Below are 19,229 nucleotides of genomic sequence, written 5' to 3'. Positions count from 1 at the left end.
GTGAAACACAACTGAGGTCGAATGGATGAAGATACAGCTACAGTTGTTTGGTTCGAGTCGTAAGCTTAACAGTTAAGCTTTACCAGGTAGCCATTGCTATGTGTCAGGTGCTCCGTCCGTATTTATACGGGTACCCTTCCTTTTTCGTGTGCTTCATCTGGTTTGAATCGATTGCTTATTTTGCTTTGATCTGATAAGTGCCGTTCTCTCTGTTACAGGTGTTTATGTCACTCTAAGCTGAAAATGCATTATTGTACTGTGTCATGCATTGTTTGTTACATTCTGATAATGCGTGTTTACGACCTGTCGCCGCTCGCGGCAAGGCTTGCTTTTGTGCGCGCTACGGTGGCTTAAAAAAAAAAATAAATAAATAAATAAAAAATAGAGGAATTCTCATAAGCAAAACAATGGCGAGAGTCTATTTGTTGTTACTTAAACTGCTGCTTTCTTTGATAATGATCAACAAGAACCAAATAATAGACTGCGTATGATAGAAGATGTTCTGAATGAGAGTTTAGCGAAAATTTTTCTCCGTTTGAAAATCTTTGCAGACGACTCTTTAGTACATTACATTCTGCACAGAAATTAGGGTCATCTTAGATTTAAAAATCTAGTCAGTTGCCGTGCTTAGTTTCTGACTGTATCACTATTCAGCATAAGAATAATACGAATATAAACATGACATGATATGTACATTCTTCCGCGTTTGCTGTTCTAGTTTCGTAGTTTATTAGACAGACAGGATTTAAATGAAATAGCAGCAAACACAAAAGAATACATGGCATAATGTTTACATGCTTGTCCCTTTTAATTTATTTACTGACACAGAGGTTTTGGCACCAGTATTTATCTTTGTGCCTGCAAAGCATACCTGTGTAGCACGACATATATTTGACGGCAGAAGTTAGTTGTGGCGACACCTACCAACATTTTTTCAGAACTTCTGCTTACTTTGCACTCGATTCTAAGCTGCAGGTGGTTTTTTGGATTACAAAAACTGGAAAAAAAGTGTGGCTTAGATTCGAGTAAATACGGTAGCCACACAGCTGCCCTCCGCATTATACACTGTAGAGTGGCTGGCAGAATACATATCAGGCTGTTAAAAAAGTGTCAAATATTTGGAAAGATGGTAGAACTATCAAAACAAAAGAAATAGTCCAATAAACACAGGTCTAGAAATGCATACTTTCTGATATCTGTATGCTTTTCAATACTGGCTGAAAACTTGTGGCTGTGGGTATGTCCACCTCTGACACAGACAGAGTAAACATCGAGGAAGCAAATACTGTATGGGCACAGTCACTGTCTCAGTGATCCATCTACAGGGTTCACTACCATACAGGACAATCTGTATCGACATACTTTAGTGTACGCTTTGATCTGATGATTGGGTGGTTCACAGGCAATTGTGTTGTTTGCATTGTGTTGTAGATACTGTAGTTTTGTTCTTGTTATTTTGTAGTAAATTACTTCCATTGCTGGTTATGTGTCGTCGTCATATCTACTTACAAAAATGGCTTAATTGCAGTATTTACTATTATTGTGATGTTTGTACTGTCCTATAAGGGAATGGTTCTGTACATTTTTTTTTTTTTTTTTTTTTTTTCTCTCTCTCTTCCACAAGTGATATGGCAAATATGATTTTATGCTGTGGGTTAGCAAATGTAAGTAGCCTCCAAGCCATACCATCTACACAGGAGGATATCCATGTTGCAGAGTACCACCTGATAAGTTGTTTGGCTGACTTTTTCAGCATTTTAAAGGAACAGGTTGTCTACTACCTTACAAGGTGAACAGTGGATGGCCTTGGTCAGTCTGCACATCTCAGAAGAAGTAGCATGTGCTACATTTACTGTATGAGAAGCCTGGAACCAGTGTGTGGCAGTTAGTGGCAGCAGCAGAAGGCATGAGTCATCCTCTTGTCTAGGTGGTACAACAATAATTTCTGTATCCATACCATTGTCGGTGTGTCCAGGTACTAAGGCTGGAAGACCACCATAGCACATTGTTCTATCAATGGCTCTTGGATTAGTGTGCTGCAGATCTAATGTTTTCGTCAAAGATTTTATTTATCAACAAGGCAAGGTTCGTAAGAGATAGTGTTGTGAACTTTCGTAACCAGAATGTGTGAGTTGATGAAAATCCCAATGTAGTTTCCAAAATAAGGCATCAACATAGTTTCTTCATCAACACTGCTAGGGCCATACATTCTACTTTGAAGATTAAATAGGGCTCATTATCATCAATTTCATATTAATGTATTGCAGACCTTGTTGGAGGATGTGCCATATCAGAAAAGACTACAGATGTAGCTTTTGCATGATGGTGCACCAGCCCATTTCCTCCACAGTGTGTGTGAACATCTGACACTGATATTTCAGGACTATTGAATCATTCGGGGAGGCCCCACACCTCAGCTTCCCTGCTAGGTTTCAGTCCCCTAAATTTTTGGTTACGAGGACACTTGAAGTCATTTGTCTATGCCACCACAGTCATCGATGTAAAGGAACTATAGAATCATGTCTCCAATGCATGCCAGCACTTAACAACAACAACAACAACAACAACAACCACTACCACTGCATGTATTTCAAAGAGAGCAGATTCCTTAAGCCAAAGGGCAGAGGGAAGCATTGTCACAGACAGATGTCACGTTGTGCACCTCCTATAACAAGTGTCTTGAATGAGCATTAGGTTGAACGTCTTGTATGAACAAGTGTGCAGGTCTCGGGAAGTATGCATTTCCGGATCCGTTTGTAATGGTTTTTCTTTCTTTCTTTTTTTACTACCGACTCTCACAATATTGGACACTTCAGTTTTCAGCCACAGTGAATAAGTGTACAAATCTCAAAAGTATGTGTGTCTGGAACCATGTTTACTGGACTTTTTTCTTGTTTTGGTGGGCACCACCGCCTCTCAAAGTATTCAGTCTCTCTCTCTCTCTCTCTCTCTCTCTCTCTCTCTCTCTCTCTCTCTCTCTCTCTCTCTCTCTCTTCTCTTTCTCAAAATCATTTTGGTTCATGGTTGAGTGATCATGTATTGTATTTTCAACTCAAACCATGTATTGTATTTTCAACTCAAACCACCTTCTCTTCATTTATTAACAGAAAGAATCTATGTTGTGGCTTATCATGTCACATCCAATTCTAGGGTATTTCTCATGAAAAACAAACTATGTATGTGTACAAATGCATTTGAGAAGTAAATGACTTCTTGTGTCTGTTCTGTGCCATTTAGTGAACTTTGCGGTGGTGGAGTGGTGACAGACAGGAAAAGTAAAAATGTGATGCACAAGATGATAACTGTCACAAACAGGCAGTTTAGATTCCCCTTGAAAACAATCATGGCATACCACCGGTCTGTATTAGTGTCAGTTTTTAGGATATGGTGCAAGTGCATGCACACACACAGTTACCTACACCAGGATTTGAACCACCACCCTCAACACCCCACATATTGCTTGACACAGAATTAAAACATCTCATCAATGCATTGCTCAAGAATGGTTATTCTTTCACTGAAGTGGAAAGAGCATCAAGACCACTGTGTAGAAATTATAGCGATACTCAAGTGCCGGTGAAATCAAAAGTTTTCCTGCCGTTCATTAAGGATGTGACTGACCACTTTGGAAAACCCTGAAGTAGTGTAACATTGCGGTAATCTTCACACCTATAAAGAAGATACAAGATCACCTAAAATCAGCCAAGGATGCTCACCAAACACTGGAAAAAGATGGAATTAATAGAATTCCGTATAGTTGTGGGGAGGTGTACATGGGTACTACAAAAAGAACTGTAAAATGACTCGAAGAGCACAAGGGCAATTGCAGAATTGGGGGGATCGACAGATCAGCTGTTGCGAAACATGTCTTGCAGCCAGGAGACCACCACATTCATTTTGATAGGACTGAAGTACTGGCAGCTACAAGTGGATACCATGAAAGGCTATACAGAGAGGCCATAGAGATTGCAAAACAGTCCAGGAATTTCAATACGCAGGAGGAGGGCATGAAACTGAATGACATTTGGATTCTGGTGCTGAAGGAGTTGTGTCCCGGTCTTCTACCATGGGATGAAAGCAACAGCAGTGGACAACGACCAATTGCGGTCATGTTTTCAAAACATGTGATGTCACACCACTGCGTGGAAGCTCGCGGAAGCAGAGTTTTTCTGTAGTTAGCGAGCCAGAGTATGAATTGGACATTCAACCCAGCTATGTTCCCCCTTGAAAGTGTCCTCCGCAGATGGGGATGAAACATCGGGTTTTAAAATGAAATCCATTTGACCACGACATAATAGCCTGGAACATTTTATTGACTGTGTCAGTTTGCTTCTATCAGCCAGTCACGGCCTAGGACACACATCATGATGCAGGTCTATTTCTGGTGTGTGTATTTCACTCTTCATTCAGAATTAGTTTTACTATTTTGTGAATGAAGATTGTGGTGAAGATATGATCTGTTGTGCAGACCAGGGCATATGTTAGGTTGAAAGTTGATCAGACACCATGTTTATACATGTTTGCACAACTAAAGTGCTGTATTTGGTGTTATTCATATTTCTGCTTGTGTCCTACAAAAAGATGTGGTTTAATTGATGCACAATGTTAAAAATCTCCCAAAAGAAATCATTCTTTGTGTGATACATTTTGCAAAATTGTCAAGAAATGTCACATCGTTCACTAAAACTGTTACTGAAGTAGAGATATTTGGAAGTAGTGTCTCAGCTTAATGTCACTTCTAGGTCTGTAGTTCTTTACATGGGAAAGCAAATGTCATTTTAAGATTATACACACAACTCTCAGCATTGAAAGAAAAAAGTCTAACTTCAGTTTCAGGATCCAATAACTTCTCAGTTACTAGTATTGTTAAACAGCCACCCTCATATTTACCACATTTTCACGTAGGAACAGGGAAAGACTGCCAAATTTTGTGGCGACATATAAAAATTCCAATTTCGCCTTATGTTGTTAAAAAATTAGAGATTTCACTCTGCTGAGGCGATGATCATACTTGACACACAGACTACATTGAATTATTATTAAATAATTTAAGGAAAAACTGTAGTTAATAGTAAGACTGATTGGGTGACCTTTACAGATGGTTACACCTTTCTTCAGAATTAGACATTCCATTTCAGATTACCCAACATTACAGGGATCACTACACGATCCTCTGCTTTTTTAACTTCTTAACATATTGATTTTTTTTACAAATTATGTTCAAAAAATTTGAATTTTATTGCTAACACTTAGAGATCCAGGCATTTAGAAAGATTTTGGGCCCAGAAAACCAGCCATTTATGCCGTTGTTTAAAATGTTAATGGCACATTTGTCTTTGATGTATCTTAAAGGGTAGCACACTAAAAAAGGCCGAGCTTCAAGGTGTATTCTTCATATTTATTTTAGTTCTTTAACAGATTAAAAATTTTACAGTACTGGCAAAAAAAGTGTGACGTGAGTTCCTGAGCGTTTTCACCCATAAATAGTTCCCTAATGTTGTAATCAGTACAATACCAGTTTGTTTCTTTCCTGCTTATTTTGCCAATAAACCATCAGGTCTTATCCTAATGGAGCTTGAGAACCTAAGACAAATAAAACAGGATTAAATTGTAATCACAGCAGCAGTATCTGTATCAGAAATATTAGCAATGAAAAATTGATGAAGACTATGGTTTATCTGAATATGTATCTTCTTCAGACTGTTTCCACTCGGATATTTCTGCTTCCAATCCAGAAGCATTGAACTCTTCTCTTGGGTTTCCAAAATTTCTTGCTTATTCAACAAATGTGACATGTTTGCTGTAGGTCTGCTACACACTTCAAAACTAAATGAGTACATGTATGAAACACAAAAATGTGAGCACGCATTGGCACTGTCAGTTATGACACTCGCTATTATGTTCGCTATGTTTTCTTTCAAAGTAATTCTAGAAACTGACACTGGAATGCAGCACCTCTCAGGAGATAGGTAATGATACAATGATACATCTGTGTATTGTTCTCATACGTAATGAGTCCAGTTTTCAATTATGTCGAGAAAATCATGGCCCAAGACATACTCTGGTGCGGTCTTTTACACAGAATTGTGGCTGAAGTTATGCACGGATGTGGTCACCAAAGTGTTAATAAAATAGTCCTATAATGAATGACATTACATATAAGTGCATAAAGACAGCTTTTAAAGCTGAAAATAACGAATTACAAATTTTTTAAGATCGCCATTAATAAAACTCTCTCACTGGACTTTCACTAAGTGCCATGAAACTTTGTCTCACTTAGTTTTTGTGTTGATATGAATTTGAACAATTTATTTCAAAATGGTTTCCTGTGAACGGAAATCCTGGAGGAACTGGGTGAAGCACAGGAGGCATATTTCTCTCATACCAGTGGCAAGCACTTGTCAGTTATCTGACAACCTGTTCTCACCTTCAGTCCTTTATGAAGTAAGATGATATTCTCCTACATTCAGTGTCAAACTCAAGATTGCTATAGCTATCCGTTTTTGGAAACGCTGCCTAAACAGCAATAAAGGCAAAGGCTGAAAGCATGTTGCCAAACACTTAAATATTTGTGCTGAAACAGATATAAGTGCGATTTTATTTTTTTCGAATCCTTGTCCTCAAGCTGCCTGAGTATACTGACAAGGGAACCTCCCCATCGCACCCCCCTCAGATTTAGTTATAAGTTGGCACAGTGGATAGGCCTTGATAAACTGAACACAGATCAATTGAGAAAACAGGAAGAAGTTGTGTGGAACTGTGAAAAAATAAGCAAAATATACAAACTGAGTAGTCCATGGGCCACATAAGCATCATAATGTACAATGTGAGCATAGGAGCGCCGTGGTCCCGTGGTAGCGTGAGCAGCTGCAGAATGAGAGGTCCTTGGTTCAAGTCTTCCCTTGACTGAAAATTTTACTTTCTTTATTTTTGCGTAGTTATTATCTGTCTGTTCGTTCATTGACATCTCTGTTCACTGTAATAAGTTTAGTGTCTGTGTTTTGCGACCGCATCGCAAAACCGTGCGATTAGTAGACGAAAAGACGTGCCTCTCCAATGGGAGCAGAAAACATTTGATTGCAAGGTCATAGGTCAACCGATTCCTCCACAGGAAAACACATCTGATATATTCTATACGACACTGGTGACGGCATGTGCGTCACATGACAGGAATATGTTGTCGACCCACCTAACTTGTACACTTGGCGAATGGGTAAAAAGTTTCTTCTACCTTGCCTGATTTAGGTTTTCTTGTGGATGTGATAATCACCCCCAAAAAAGTGATGAAAACATAAGAGTTTGTCACATAAACTGAAAATAACAAATTAAACTTTTCACTCAATGGAAGATTTGAACCAAGGACCTTTCGTTCCGCAGCTGCTCACGTTACCACGAGACCACGGCGCTCCTGCGTTCCCATCGTCCTTTATGTTGCTTCCGTGAACTACTCAGTTTGTATATTTTGCTTATTTTTTCATAGTTCCACACAACTTCTTCCTGTTTTCTCGATTAATCTGTGTTCAGTTTTCAAGGCCTATCCACTGTGCCAACTTATAACTAAATCTGAGGGGGGGGTGCGATGGGGAGGTTCCCTTGTGAGGATTTTAAGTTTTTGTCAAAATAATAACTAGACTTTATGTTAAGGGGTTAAGATAGTAGTAAAGCAAGGTGATTAAGGCACAGTAATTAAGTGACAATATCTATTGTGAATTGCTTAATAAGATAAATCAGGCAGCATCTGCAGTCAACAAAGTAGTTATGTTTCAAGTGTTTTCTCACCAGGAGTGGTATTCTTGAATAACTGTTGAAATATCCCTTTTAATAGGTTGAATAAGTGTTATTCATGGTTAAAATTGAAGCAATAATTTCTGTGAATTCTTTGATGGATCCAGCTGAATATAATTTGTTGAACTTTTACCATTAATTCCTGAAGGTAATTCAGTTGATCAGGTCCTCATTCGTTTGTCCTATTGGAAACTGGAAGTGTGAAGTTGCATGTAATAATTGTTCCTCATCTAATATTAGTAAAAGTGTTTTCCAAGAATTAGAACCTTTCCATATTTACTTCCATAATATGAAGTGTGGATGCAGAATGCCAATAATATCGGAAATGATCTAGTGCTGATTTTCTCACTTTCAACAGGTTTTAATACATGACAGAATAGAGTGGTTCATACACTGAATAGCTCACTTAAAGATTTGGCCAGCCCTAGCATGCGCTGAATTTGTGATGACCTCATTGTTAATAATATCACAAATCGTAACCCACTTCCTTTTTGTAATATGATCAGCATGGAAGAAGAGAAAAATAGTCACTTTTCAGTCTGGATGTGCTAATTCAATGAAAACACAACTCTTCAGAATCTTACACTGTACAAAAAATCCACCCAGTCTGATGCCAGTTTGTGTGTGCCATTAATTATCCTCCTCAAATAGTGCTCGCAAGGTGGACTTTGGTACATAGTGTGGGGTTAGTCTGATACCTTTACAGTGAACAATTAAAATTGCCCATCTTACAGTCTTGTGTTAAACAGATGTTCAGAATATCCGATCCATCAAAAGCTGTGAGAAAAACTTCTAAAGAAAACTAGAAGTGGGCAAGGACAAAATGGAAGTAGTGTCGCATTGACCAAAACGGAAACATTTGTCAAAATTGGAAAATTCCTGAGTGAAATCCAAATGACATGCATATTTCATCTACCTGTAAACCCTTGTCATGGCAAAAACAACTACTTATCCAAGCTTTTAAGACACATCTTAAGATGTAACAAAGTAGAGCGAGTTGGCACTATGGTTGATACACTAGACTTGCAGTTATGAAGATCTGGGTTCAGATCGTCATCAGGCATTCAGATTTAAACAGTTAAGAAGCTCTTCTCTAAATATCAATAATGTACTTTTTTCCCAGTGGGGCTCATTGACTAAATGGTAAAGTGCCAAACTCTCAGGTTTGATTCCTTGTTAGTCCCAGGATTTTTTTATGTCACTTATCAGTTTGTTCACCTCTGATAGTATTTGTTAATGTGAAAAATGTTGAGCTACAATGTGGTTTGGAATCCACAGTAAATTGTAGGTTCCCCTATCACTGGCTGCATAAATCAATTTGAAGGTCAGAGGAGGGCAGTAGCATACCACCTCCAATGAGACCATGTCTAGTAAGGCACTGTTATTTTCAAACCATCCTGTGGTTTGATGGCAGTTATATCTTTTTCTAAATTATTAGGAGCCAAACACCACGTATCTTTGAGTCATAAACCAGATTAAAGTAACTCCAAAGCTATACTCATGACTTCAGACTTCTTGGGCTCAGATCATTATCCAGGCTGTCAAACTTTAGTTCCCTGAAAGTCTTGTCAATCTTGACAGGAGTTTTCAGCTAAATAAGATGTGAAATTGTGTTCATGTTAGTCTAGCCATGGAATGGCTACTGTTGAACTGTTAACTCGTATTCTGTGCTTCATATCATACTCATATGTAAATGTTGTACCTCTTTGAAAAATTACTGATGTGCTTGCCAAGTAGAGAAAAATTATTTGATGAAATTTTCTTGAAATTTCCACAACATTTTAAGTGTCATGCTACAAATCATAAAGTCTTGAACGCACATCTTGATTGATCTTTTTGTGGCACTTTTCATGACTTCACCCTGTGACAGTGCTTTGTGTACGTAAAGAAAATAAACAGTGGTTCAGATTCTACATTGTAGATTTGGCTTCCTAATACCTGTGCAAATATACCAGTTCTCTGAAGTTGACAAACAGGCGAATGTTTGGCAAAGTACTATGATACTCAGACAAACTGTCAGGTTGAGGACTGGTTTGCTTTTACCAGTGTCAGGTGAAATGGCTGTCTATAGATATAATGGCTAGTAAAGATAAGCAGTGAGCATCGATTAAAATGAAAGCATGACTGGAAAAATTAATAAATTTCAGATACAGAGGACAAAGAAAATTACAATTGCTGAAGTTAAGTAATGAAGTGTCATGTGAGACTACACATTGAAGAAAATATGTAAAATATTAAAGGAAATTAGTATTAGGAAGAAAGTGTTAGATCTTACAATTCCATTTTTCCTCCTCCACCTCCTCTGCTTCCCCTCTCACTGCTCTCCTCACCCTCAACTACTCCTACCCACTCCCCTGTTATAAAGAAACGTGAAATGTGTAACCAGTATAATATTTGTGCTGTTTCCATTCTAGGTATAACATCACTACTGGCCAGTACCCTTTTGAAGGTGACAACATTTACAGGTTGTTTGAAAACATTGGAAATGGGAAGTTTTCAATACCAAATGAACTTGACAATCTCCTCACAGATTTGCTTAGAGGGATGTTGGAAAAAGATCCAGAAAAGAGGCTCTCTCTACAACAAATACGACAACATCCGTGAGTATTCTGTCTGTCTGTCTGTCTGTCTGTGTGTGTGTGTGTGTGTGTGTGTGTGTGTGTGTGTGTGTGTGTGTGTGTTTTCACTTCTTGAGAAAAGCATCTCCATTTATGGAATGTGTTTTCCTCTTTAATGTTGATATCCAAAGCCTGAAATTTTGATGTTTTTTTAATCTTTCTATTCATTGTGTTGAGCTTGTTGCTTTCTTGGAATTTTGTGATAATAATTTAGATATTACTCTTAATAATTAAAATTGGTTTTGCGTATTGTGAATCAGAATTAATTTCAGTCTAGAAATTCCCTCCAGGTGGTTCTTACACAAACCAGATCGAACTACAGAGTATGTTCCTGTGCCTCCTCTACGTGGAGATGATTATCATATGATGACAGTTTTGCCATATCTTATGGAGTTCCACTATGGGGAAGAAATTTCTGGCACTGAAAATCATGTTGATTATATTACAGAGCACCAACTTAATGGTATGTTTATTTATGTTTTTTCTCATTCTTAACTTTTTAAGATTTTCAAAATTATTCAGCGTTTTCAGTCCACCAATATTATATAACAATTCTGCTCACTTTGTATCCTCTTTAGCCACTTTACTTTCCCCCCTTTTTTCCCATTAATGTGATTCTGCTTGCTCTTCACCTTCTATTTTATTTATTTTGTGACTTCCTTTCATGTTATTTGCCTCCATTTATCACCATTTTCATTGTTTTCACTACCATTATGTAATCTTTCACACTCTACCTCTTCTGCGATTATTTATTACTTTTGCATCACGAAATCGGACTCCCCTGTATCTTACTTTTTCAGTATGCATGCCTCTTGGAATTTGACTCCTGCTACACATTTCTTCCCACTTTCCCATTTCAATCTGATGAAATTTCAGAATAACAACACTTGGTAATATTTCTGCTTTCTACCCTTCATGTCTTTTTTTTTCCCCACAGTTGATGCAGTTACTTAACTTACCCAGAAGGTCTACATTAATTACATTGTATCAGATAGTTTTCATAGCATTCCAGAGGACCAATTGTACACTAGAATTAAAAGATGTGTGTTCTCTGAAAATAGTACACTTGACAACACAATAAATGGCTGATGCTGATATTTGAACTAGTTGTCATATTATCCGTTGGAGGATGTACCTTACTGCCTGACTCCTAGTTGTGGGAAAATAACTCTATGTGGTGAGCAAGTGGATGTCTAAACAGCCGGTGTAATATCTCGGAAGCCACATTTTCATGTCAAGAGGCTATGTGGTGCCTTACAACATTCAAATTGTACTCCAGCTAATTTCTTTTGTGTTGCTGTTATAATTTGTTTAATTTTTTTAAAGAATATGAAATTAACTCGGCAAAGAGGTTATAGGTCTGATTAAGTTATATTGGACACTGAAAAGGGCATAGTTTGTGGTTTCTTTGCCTCTGAAATCTGCAGAAAGGGCATCTGTGCAGTGCGTAAGAAATTTCTCATTTTCTGCCATCACTTCGTAGATAGCTAGTGTGACACTCAAAATGTCATATAAGGTTCATGGCACAGGGTCAGATCAGTTTTCTTAACACATCCTTTTTGTCTTCTCCTGTATGGCCCAACTTGAAGCTTCAACTTGTAAGGGGTGTCTCCCCTTTTCTTCCAAACTCAACAGATTCTCTTTTATGGTGGTTTGAGAGTGGAGTCTATAGGCAAGTTTGAGTGACCCACACCCTAAGGGTTAGAGGGATACCACTAGTCATGTATGAGGTACTTTCAAAAGAACACAACCAATGTCTTTCTCAGTTCTTGTCCAGTTTGTTTGTGTGTGTGTGTGTGTGTGTGTTTGTGTTTGTGTTTGTGTGTGTGTGTGTGTGTGTGTGTGTGTGTGTGTGTGTGTGTGTGTTATGTTACCATATAATATACAATGACCGTATAGAGTTAACTGTAGTATTTCTTCTTTGATTCATTGGAGGGTAAGTAATGCCTGCCTGAAGCCAAGGTGAATTGTAAGATACAAAATTGATCATTTAGACACCAGTGGAGCAATAATTTGAAAGTTTAACAAGCAAGAAGAGGTGGTAAGTGACCTCATGTTGACTGCAAGAGATGACCAACACTTTTTCATTGAGTTTATGCTGATCCTTTCCTCAGTTGCTGTGCTCTGGGGGAAATTTTCCCATTCTGTAGTTGTGAAAAACTGTGCAAAAGAAACTAAAGAGCTAATGCCAGTGGTGAGCTGCTGTAAAGCATAGTTTGACTTCCTACTGGGAGGTAGGACACATGGCCTTTACAGCAGTGTGTATATACTGTGGTTTTTCCATTAGCAAAATATTTGTCCAAATATAAATAGTAATTGTATAAAGCAGTCATTATAATGAACGCTTTGAGTAACAAGGTCACAAGTTCAATCTTCAGTAAGGCTTGAAAGTGTTGTGTTAACAATTATGACTGAAAAAAATATTAGCTGCTTATGACCCACCATGTAAATCAGGAGGGTAACAGAAAATGAGTGAGTGTCCTGGAGGTGCAGAAATATGGGATGTGTATATTACCCTTTACAAAATAGACTTTTTCAACATTCAAGTAATATTCAAAACAAACCATTAACTTGCACCATTAACACTGAATGAAAAATGTTGTGCACGGTGATCACAAAGGTTCACACCATCTAGATTTAAGATGAAGTCCTTGGGAGTTACAAGCTGTGCAGGACATTCATCTAGGTGTCCACTCTTAAAAACTGGATAGAGAATCATATTGGTGTAACAGGGTGTTAAGAACTGAAGGAATATGATGATATGCAGCTGAATGCAAAACAGTGTGTCGTGGAGCTTACCATGCTACAGTTCGTGTGGTAATATGTTTTATAGACATGGAAAAAACAGTCATCCAAAGGCTGAGTTTGTCCAGGGGTTCCAGGAGGTATGAACTGCAATGTTGCTTACTTTTCAGGAGGAATAGTTTGCTCTAAAGGATCAGACAAGGAATTGAGCAAAAGCAAGTTATTTTGACCAGCTGTTGGCCAAAAGCAGTGCTCATACCATAGTTTTAATTCTCTTTCACCCATTTTCCTACTCTTGCTTGCTGTGACTTAAATATTCCCAACCGCCTTTGCAAGGTGATGCATACAATAAAGAATTGATGGGGTCAGAGCATCTCCTACTTCTCTCAGCACAATAAATAACTTTCCAGCCAGTTTACCATACAGATTAACACCGGGCATAATTGTACATGAATACATTAAGGTATTGATGTTAGTTGATCTTGGTACAACTCTCTTGGTACCTGTAATTTCCAGGATTCCTTTCATGTGTGGGCTCTTCGCAAATCGAAATTGGTAGGCATTCAAAACAAATTCCTTAATGAACTATGGGATAAGTTTGTTTATCTCATCTACAAATTTTTGGGCCAATTCCACAGTTTTCTGTGCATCATCAAGTTGCTGCTTTGTTTGAAATTTCTTTTTCTTAAGTCTTCCAATTCTGTAGCACTGTTGGAAGTTACGTAACCATCCACTGCTTCCCCTTGAAATCACTGTAATCTCTGTTGCACACAATTTGATGTGCATAACATAGTAGGTCACTATCATGCACATCCTGTTAATTGTATTCAGCATCCTTGAAATGGCCAAACACCAGCTTTTGTAACAAGTGTGCTTTGTCCTCTCTTGAATATCCATAGTTTTTCTTATGCACTACATGTTCTTATTCAACAATTGGTCATAAATGTTTTTTTTACTATACTGTGGATGATTTTCCATGTACTTAATTGTTTTGTACCTGCTCCATGGACAATGCATATTTCACTGGAGATGGGATTTGTGGGTACCCGTCCGACAAGAATTATGATCTACATGAGTCGACACCTGTTTCAATATCACTCTCACTTGTTACGTATATGTATCGTCATTGCACACCTCATGTACACTTTCCACACAGTCAAGCATATACGACCCCACACATTTCAGTGACTCATCTTGCAAAAACACTAATATTTCATCTGCCACTTCTTTCTCACTCTGTGAAATTCCGTAGGCGAAATGTCAACTTCGGCAACTGTTGTAGATATAATGCGGTGTTTGCTGTGTTTATTGTTATTCCCCTGCTTTGTATCATCACTAGCACTATAGCACAATTGTAAGTTACTCATCACATAAGGAGTTCAGCTATGCTCCACAGTCTCATGCTGTGCTCAACATTGTATACCTCCAGTCCTGCCCCCTGTTGCCATTCGCAGCCAATACGCGGTTGCATGGCAAGCAGTATGTGGAGTGTTGAATGCCATACACATCATTTGCCTTTTGCAACCTCACACTGAAGGGGTTCCTTGTAAGATTGTAACTGACTTCACATTTTTAGTAGGCCCAAAATATTAATTATGAACCATTAAAACACTCTCTTGCCCTCTCTTTGGCCCTTCCCCCCTCCATCCATCTCTGTGCTGCCCCTCATCCAACCCCTCTCTTCGGGCCTTCCCTAACCCTCTTTAGGCCTGCCTCTCTCTGTCTCTCTCTCTCTCTCTCTCTCTCTCTCTCTCTCTCTCTGCTATGTTTTAATGCCCTTCACTCTTACCGCACTTCCATACACATATGTTCCAGTGCCTACAGTTGATACCTTTTGTTTGTCTCTGTCCGCCATTTGTCTGTTGATCATAATGATGAGTGACAGGTTATTGAATTAAGGAATTTCTACTATTTTAGTGTATATTTTGTGTAATTTTATGGAGTGTGTATGTGTTTATGTAAGTCAGTTTTTATTTCCATAGGCCATATATTCAGGATTAATGTTCTTAGGACCTTTGCTTTTATTACATGAAACTCCACATGATATAGAAAGGACTCCATTGGATGAGGCATTGTTGTGGTGTCAGGTTGCTCCTCAGTGTGTGTTCATTAAAATGAATGACAATCAGTATAACATGTACTTCTGGGATGAAACAACCAGAAAAGCAACTGAAAGTAGTATCTTTCTGCTTGGTACCTATACAAGTGGGATCTTGAGGAACAACGTAATTGATACTGTGACCAAGGAAGTGTGTTGTGAGCAATTATTGTAATTAAGCTATTTTGCCCTGGAGAAAGTTGTGTGTCTGTGGGGCAAGTAGATGGCTGGAGGTAAGGGACAATTGGTTATTAACAGTTAAAGTGGTTGTGGTGTGTCCTCATTTGGTCTTTGTTTTTAGACATAGCCCTTCATAAGGCTTCCTTTCTTAAGGAACTAACATTGCCCATGACATTGTTTTTGTCATATTGTAGCTTAATGCATTTTTTATAAGAATGCAGCCCCAGTATTAACTGCTAACATGCTCTTCATATAACTGATGAAAAGACTAAGAGACCTACATATTTTTCCCTGCAGCATCAACCTGCCTCCTCCAGCTGCTGTATTTCTCCAATGGTCAAATTATCACATGCCCCAAATGTAGCATATTGATTTGGGATTTGGTATTCTTTTATTTTGAGGGGCGGGGAGGGTGGAGGGATGTAGAATTTATGGTTTGACGATAACACATAATTGTATCTGTCCAGTCAATTGCTGAACTTTACCTCATTCCATTGGCAACTTAATGTTGTGGTCTCTGGCAAAGATATTTTGCACTTCCTGTGACCTCCTATTGTGCTTGTGCTTGAGGCGTTGCAACTGCCCTTTATTTTGAAAGGCCGAGAAGTACCACTGCAGTCATTCACTGCCTTTTCTATGATTACAGTATTGCACCATGTGGAAAGGGGATGGAATGAAAATTGGCAGTAGGCCATATTTTCCCCTTTCTGCACACTGGTTATCATTCAAATTAATGGATGATCAGTAAAAGTGAGGTACATCATCAATACAGAATTTGGTATGTATAGTATTTACAATAATTTGAATGATTCATTGACACCGTAACAACAATTTAAACAATCTAACATTCGTTTAAATGAAATATATGAATTTACCTGTAATGCATATAATCTTTTTCGTTCACTCCACACACTTGTGAAGAGTGTGTGTGTGTGTGTGTGTGTGTGTGTGTGTGTGTGTGTGTGTGTGTGTGTGTCGGCGTGCAGGCCCGTGTGTGTGTGTGTGTGTGGGGGGGGGCGCGCGCGCGCGCGTGCACGTGCGCGCGCGCTCTGTGCCCTGTGGGGCAGTGTTGGAACAGTACTTACAGTAGTTTGGTGAAGCTGAGCAATGAGGTAGATGCCACACAGTTTTCTCCCTGCTACAGTGAGTATTTGTGTGTCACATTATTGTGAGATCCTTGACTACCGCCGGCTGGTGTGGCCATGCGGTTCTAGGCGCTTCAGTCTGGAACCGCGTGACCGCTACGGTCGCAGGTTCGAATCCTGCCTCGGGCATGGATGTGTACAATGTCCTTAGGTTAGTTAGGTTTAAGTAGTTCTAAGTTCTAGGGGACTGACCTCAGATGTTAAGTCCCATAGTGCTCAGAGCCATTTGAACCTTGACTACCTCTTGATGGAGAGATTCTACATACTGCTGACATGTGTGCATTAAACAAAAAAAAGCTATATAGCTTTCATAACTGTTAACCCCTTCCTCCAGAAGGAAAGAGGGTTATGTTCTGCAAGGTTAGAAAGGAGTGACAAGGCACTCACATCCCAAGCTGAGAGGGTCCACCTGTTATGATCCTGAGGGAAAACATATTTTAGAATTTTGTGTCCTGAGACTGGCCAGTCATTCTGTCTGCTAGCAATTTTAGTTTTTTCACATAAGTTTTCCTTTTGATGAGTTTATTGGAAGAGCTTTGTGCCATACTTGGCAATACATTTAGGTACTGATACCAATAATGATAATAGAGCTAGAAATGTCAGCTATTGTTGCCTGCTTCTATAAATTTACACACCTTATTGTTTAAAAAAATTATACTTTGAACAAAGCATGAAAATTGTGTGATTAGAAGAGGAATGATGGCACATCTACTGACAGTAGACCACCCTCAGAGCACTTTTGTGTTTATGTAAAATAGAGGAGTCACGTGCAGCATATCCTCAGTGGTCAGCCATCACACCTTGTCACAATAGCCCCATGAATGCAGTTAGCACTGTGACAGCAGATTGCCTTTTTTTGACAAGTCTGCTTCAATTTGAAGAGTGTTTTTCCAAGATGAAAGTACTACCCATAAGTTTGCAGGAATGTGCTAGCTTTCTTTCTGCCTACAAGATGTCAAACACTTTTTTTATTGCTGTATGTATCTAAATTTCTTTGTGCCATGGTAAGTAATATGTAGACTAAATTGCAATAATTCATTATGCTTCCCTTATAAAATTTACACAAACAGTGCATTTTTTTATAAGTGCAGTGGTATGGGGGGAAAATGTTGTGCTGTAAATTAAATATGATGACTCATTGTCTTCACTGGGAATGATAAATTTATCTTCTCTTTTCTCAGTGCATTAGTAATTGAAATAATTAAATAAAATGCTCCTGATGCTATTAACCAGTAAGAAAATTAATCACGAGGCCTTTTCCATTTGCAAAGGATGTGAAATGGTGACCCGCAACTACAATACTTCAAATTTCACTAATAACAGTTTCTTGTCTGTAAAATGTTCTCGTAAACTCAAAGACTGATAAACCAACTATTTCAGTAAATGGTCAAAAACGACTCGATGCTCCAATATAGCGCAAGATAAGCTAGTTATTTATATTTAATAAATTGAAAAATGTTGGAAAACATAACTAAGTTCAATGCTAATCATTAAAGAAAAATAAACCGCAGACTAACTCACACCTAATTAGTCAGACTGACAAACAATGCTAAATTGTAAGTCATGATTTGTAGTAAAAATCATCAGAGTCCGTCATTGGTAAAACTGAGACAAAGTTCAACTTCAACATTCAGAAACAGAGTCTGAAACTCACATCACACAAGGATCACAAGTCCAGGCGCTCACCTACCAGAGAATAATCAGACACCTGACTAGGCCCTGAGTTTTCTAAGTCCAGCTACTGCATTACCAGTAAAACCCTTATCTTCCTAAAGTGTGCGCAGCTGGAATCGCAACTGAGTCTTACATAGATGTTGCTTCAACTAGCTCGCACAGTACACTCCCAGACCAGCCCAGCTCCTACCCTAACCAGGTTGCATCAAACTCTGACCCCATCATGATGGCCATTGCCCTCTTATAGCCTTGGTCCACCCCCTGTGCGAAATTCCCATATGCATCACTTAATGACGTTCATGATCTCACCAACCTCGCTTATGTCTTCTGATACAGAGCAGTTATGAATAATTTGACTATGCCATGAGCTGCCTGCTGAAATTGTAGCCTAAAATGAATATCTTAAATTGTACGTGCAAAAGTTCACCCAATAATCAAAGTTGAATAATTGCAAACTTCATTGCAATGCTCAGAAACAGTTCTTTCTCTTTGTGCCATTAAATAGTATTACAATTATTAATATGGCACCACTTCCTTAACGGATTTTTACTGCTCTTTTCGTTGCCCTACCCCCCCCCCCCCCTCGGAGTTTACTAATAGCTCATTATCTATGGACGAAAATTATAAACAAAAGAAAAGAAGCATACAGTATAAAAATTATAATTTTCAGAATAATGGCTGTAAATCGTGTGTTCCAACTTCCGTCAATGCATACTGCCTTGCCATATGTATACTTGTTGCGGTAGATTTTATATCAATATTTAATCAAATTGCAATTAAAATGCGTCTCACTCCTGGATTAATTATGCTATAAATAATACGATAGTACCACTCGGAGCACCTCGCCAAGACCTACAATTTGGTTGCCCGATCTTCATTGTGCAGTAATTAGTGAAAAAATTATTATACTTTGCTGATTGGCTGTTGCAGGAAAACTTCTCGATACTGTATCTTTTTATACAAGATGATTACAAATAATATCTG

At 38.5% G+C, this 19,229-nt stretch overlaps 1 protein-coding gene across 4 annotated transcripts in view; it reads left to right on the top strand.

Moving 5' to 3' along the window:
- LOC126469729 (serine/threonine-protein kinase stk11-like) overlaps positions 1-19,229 on the top strand; it is a 108,544-nt gene that overhangs the window by 51,841 nt on the left and 37,474 nt on the right. For 3 of the 4 annotated variants that reach the window (XM_050096928.1, XM_050096927.1, XM_050096929.1), the window contains 2 exons: positions 10,200-10,385; positions 10,694-10,866. In XM_050096928.1, coding sequence (XP_049952885.1) covers positions 10,200-10,385; positions 10,694-10,866 — 359 coding nt within the window. Of the gene's footprint in view, positions 1-10,199; positions 10,386-10,693; positions 10,867-16,072; positions 16,205-19,229 lie in introns of all 4 variants that reach the window. The other variant, XR_007586056.1, reaches the window with a different exon arrangement.

This window comes from Schistocerca serialis, chromosome 3 (assembly GCF_023864345.2).
Source record: "Schistocerca serialis cubense isolate TAMUIC-IGC-003099 chromosome 3, iqSchSeri2.2, whole genome shotgun sequence".
NCBI classification, from domain to species: Eukaryota; Metazoa; Arthropoda; class Insecta; order Orthoptera; family Acrididae; genus Schistocerca; species Schistocerca serialis.
Note: the sequence above shows the minus strand (reverse complement) of the source record. Positions and strands in the feature narration are given on the sequence as shown.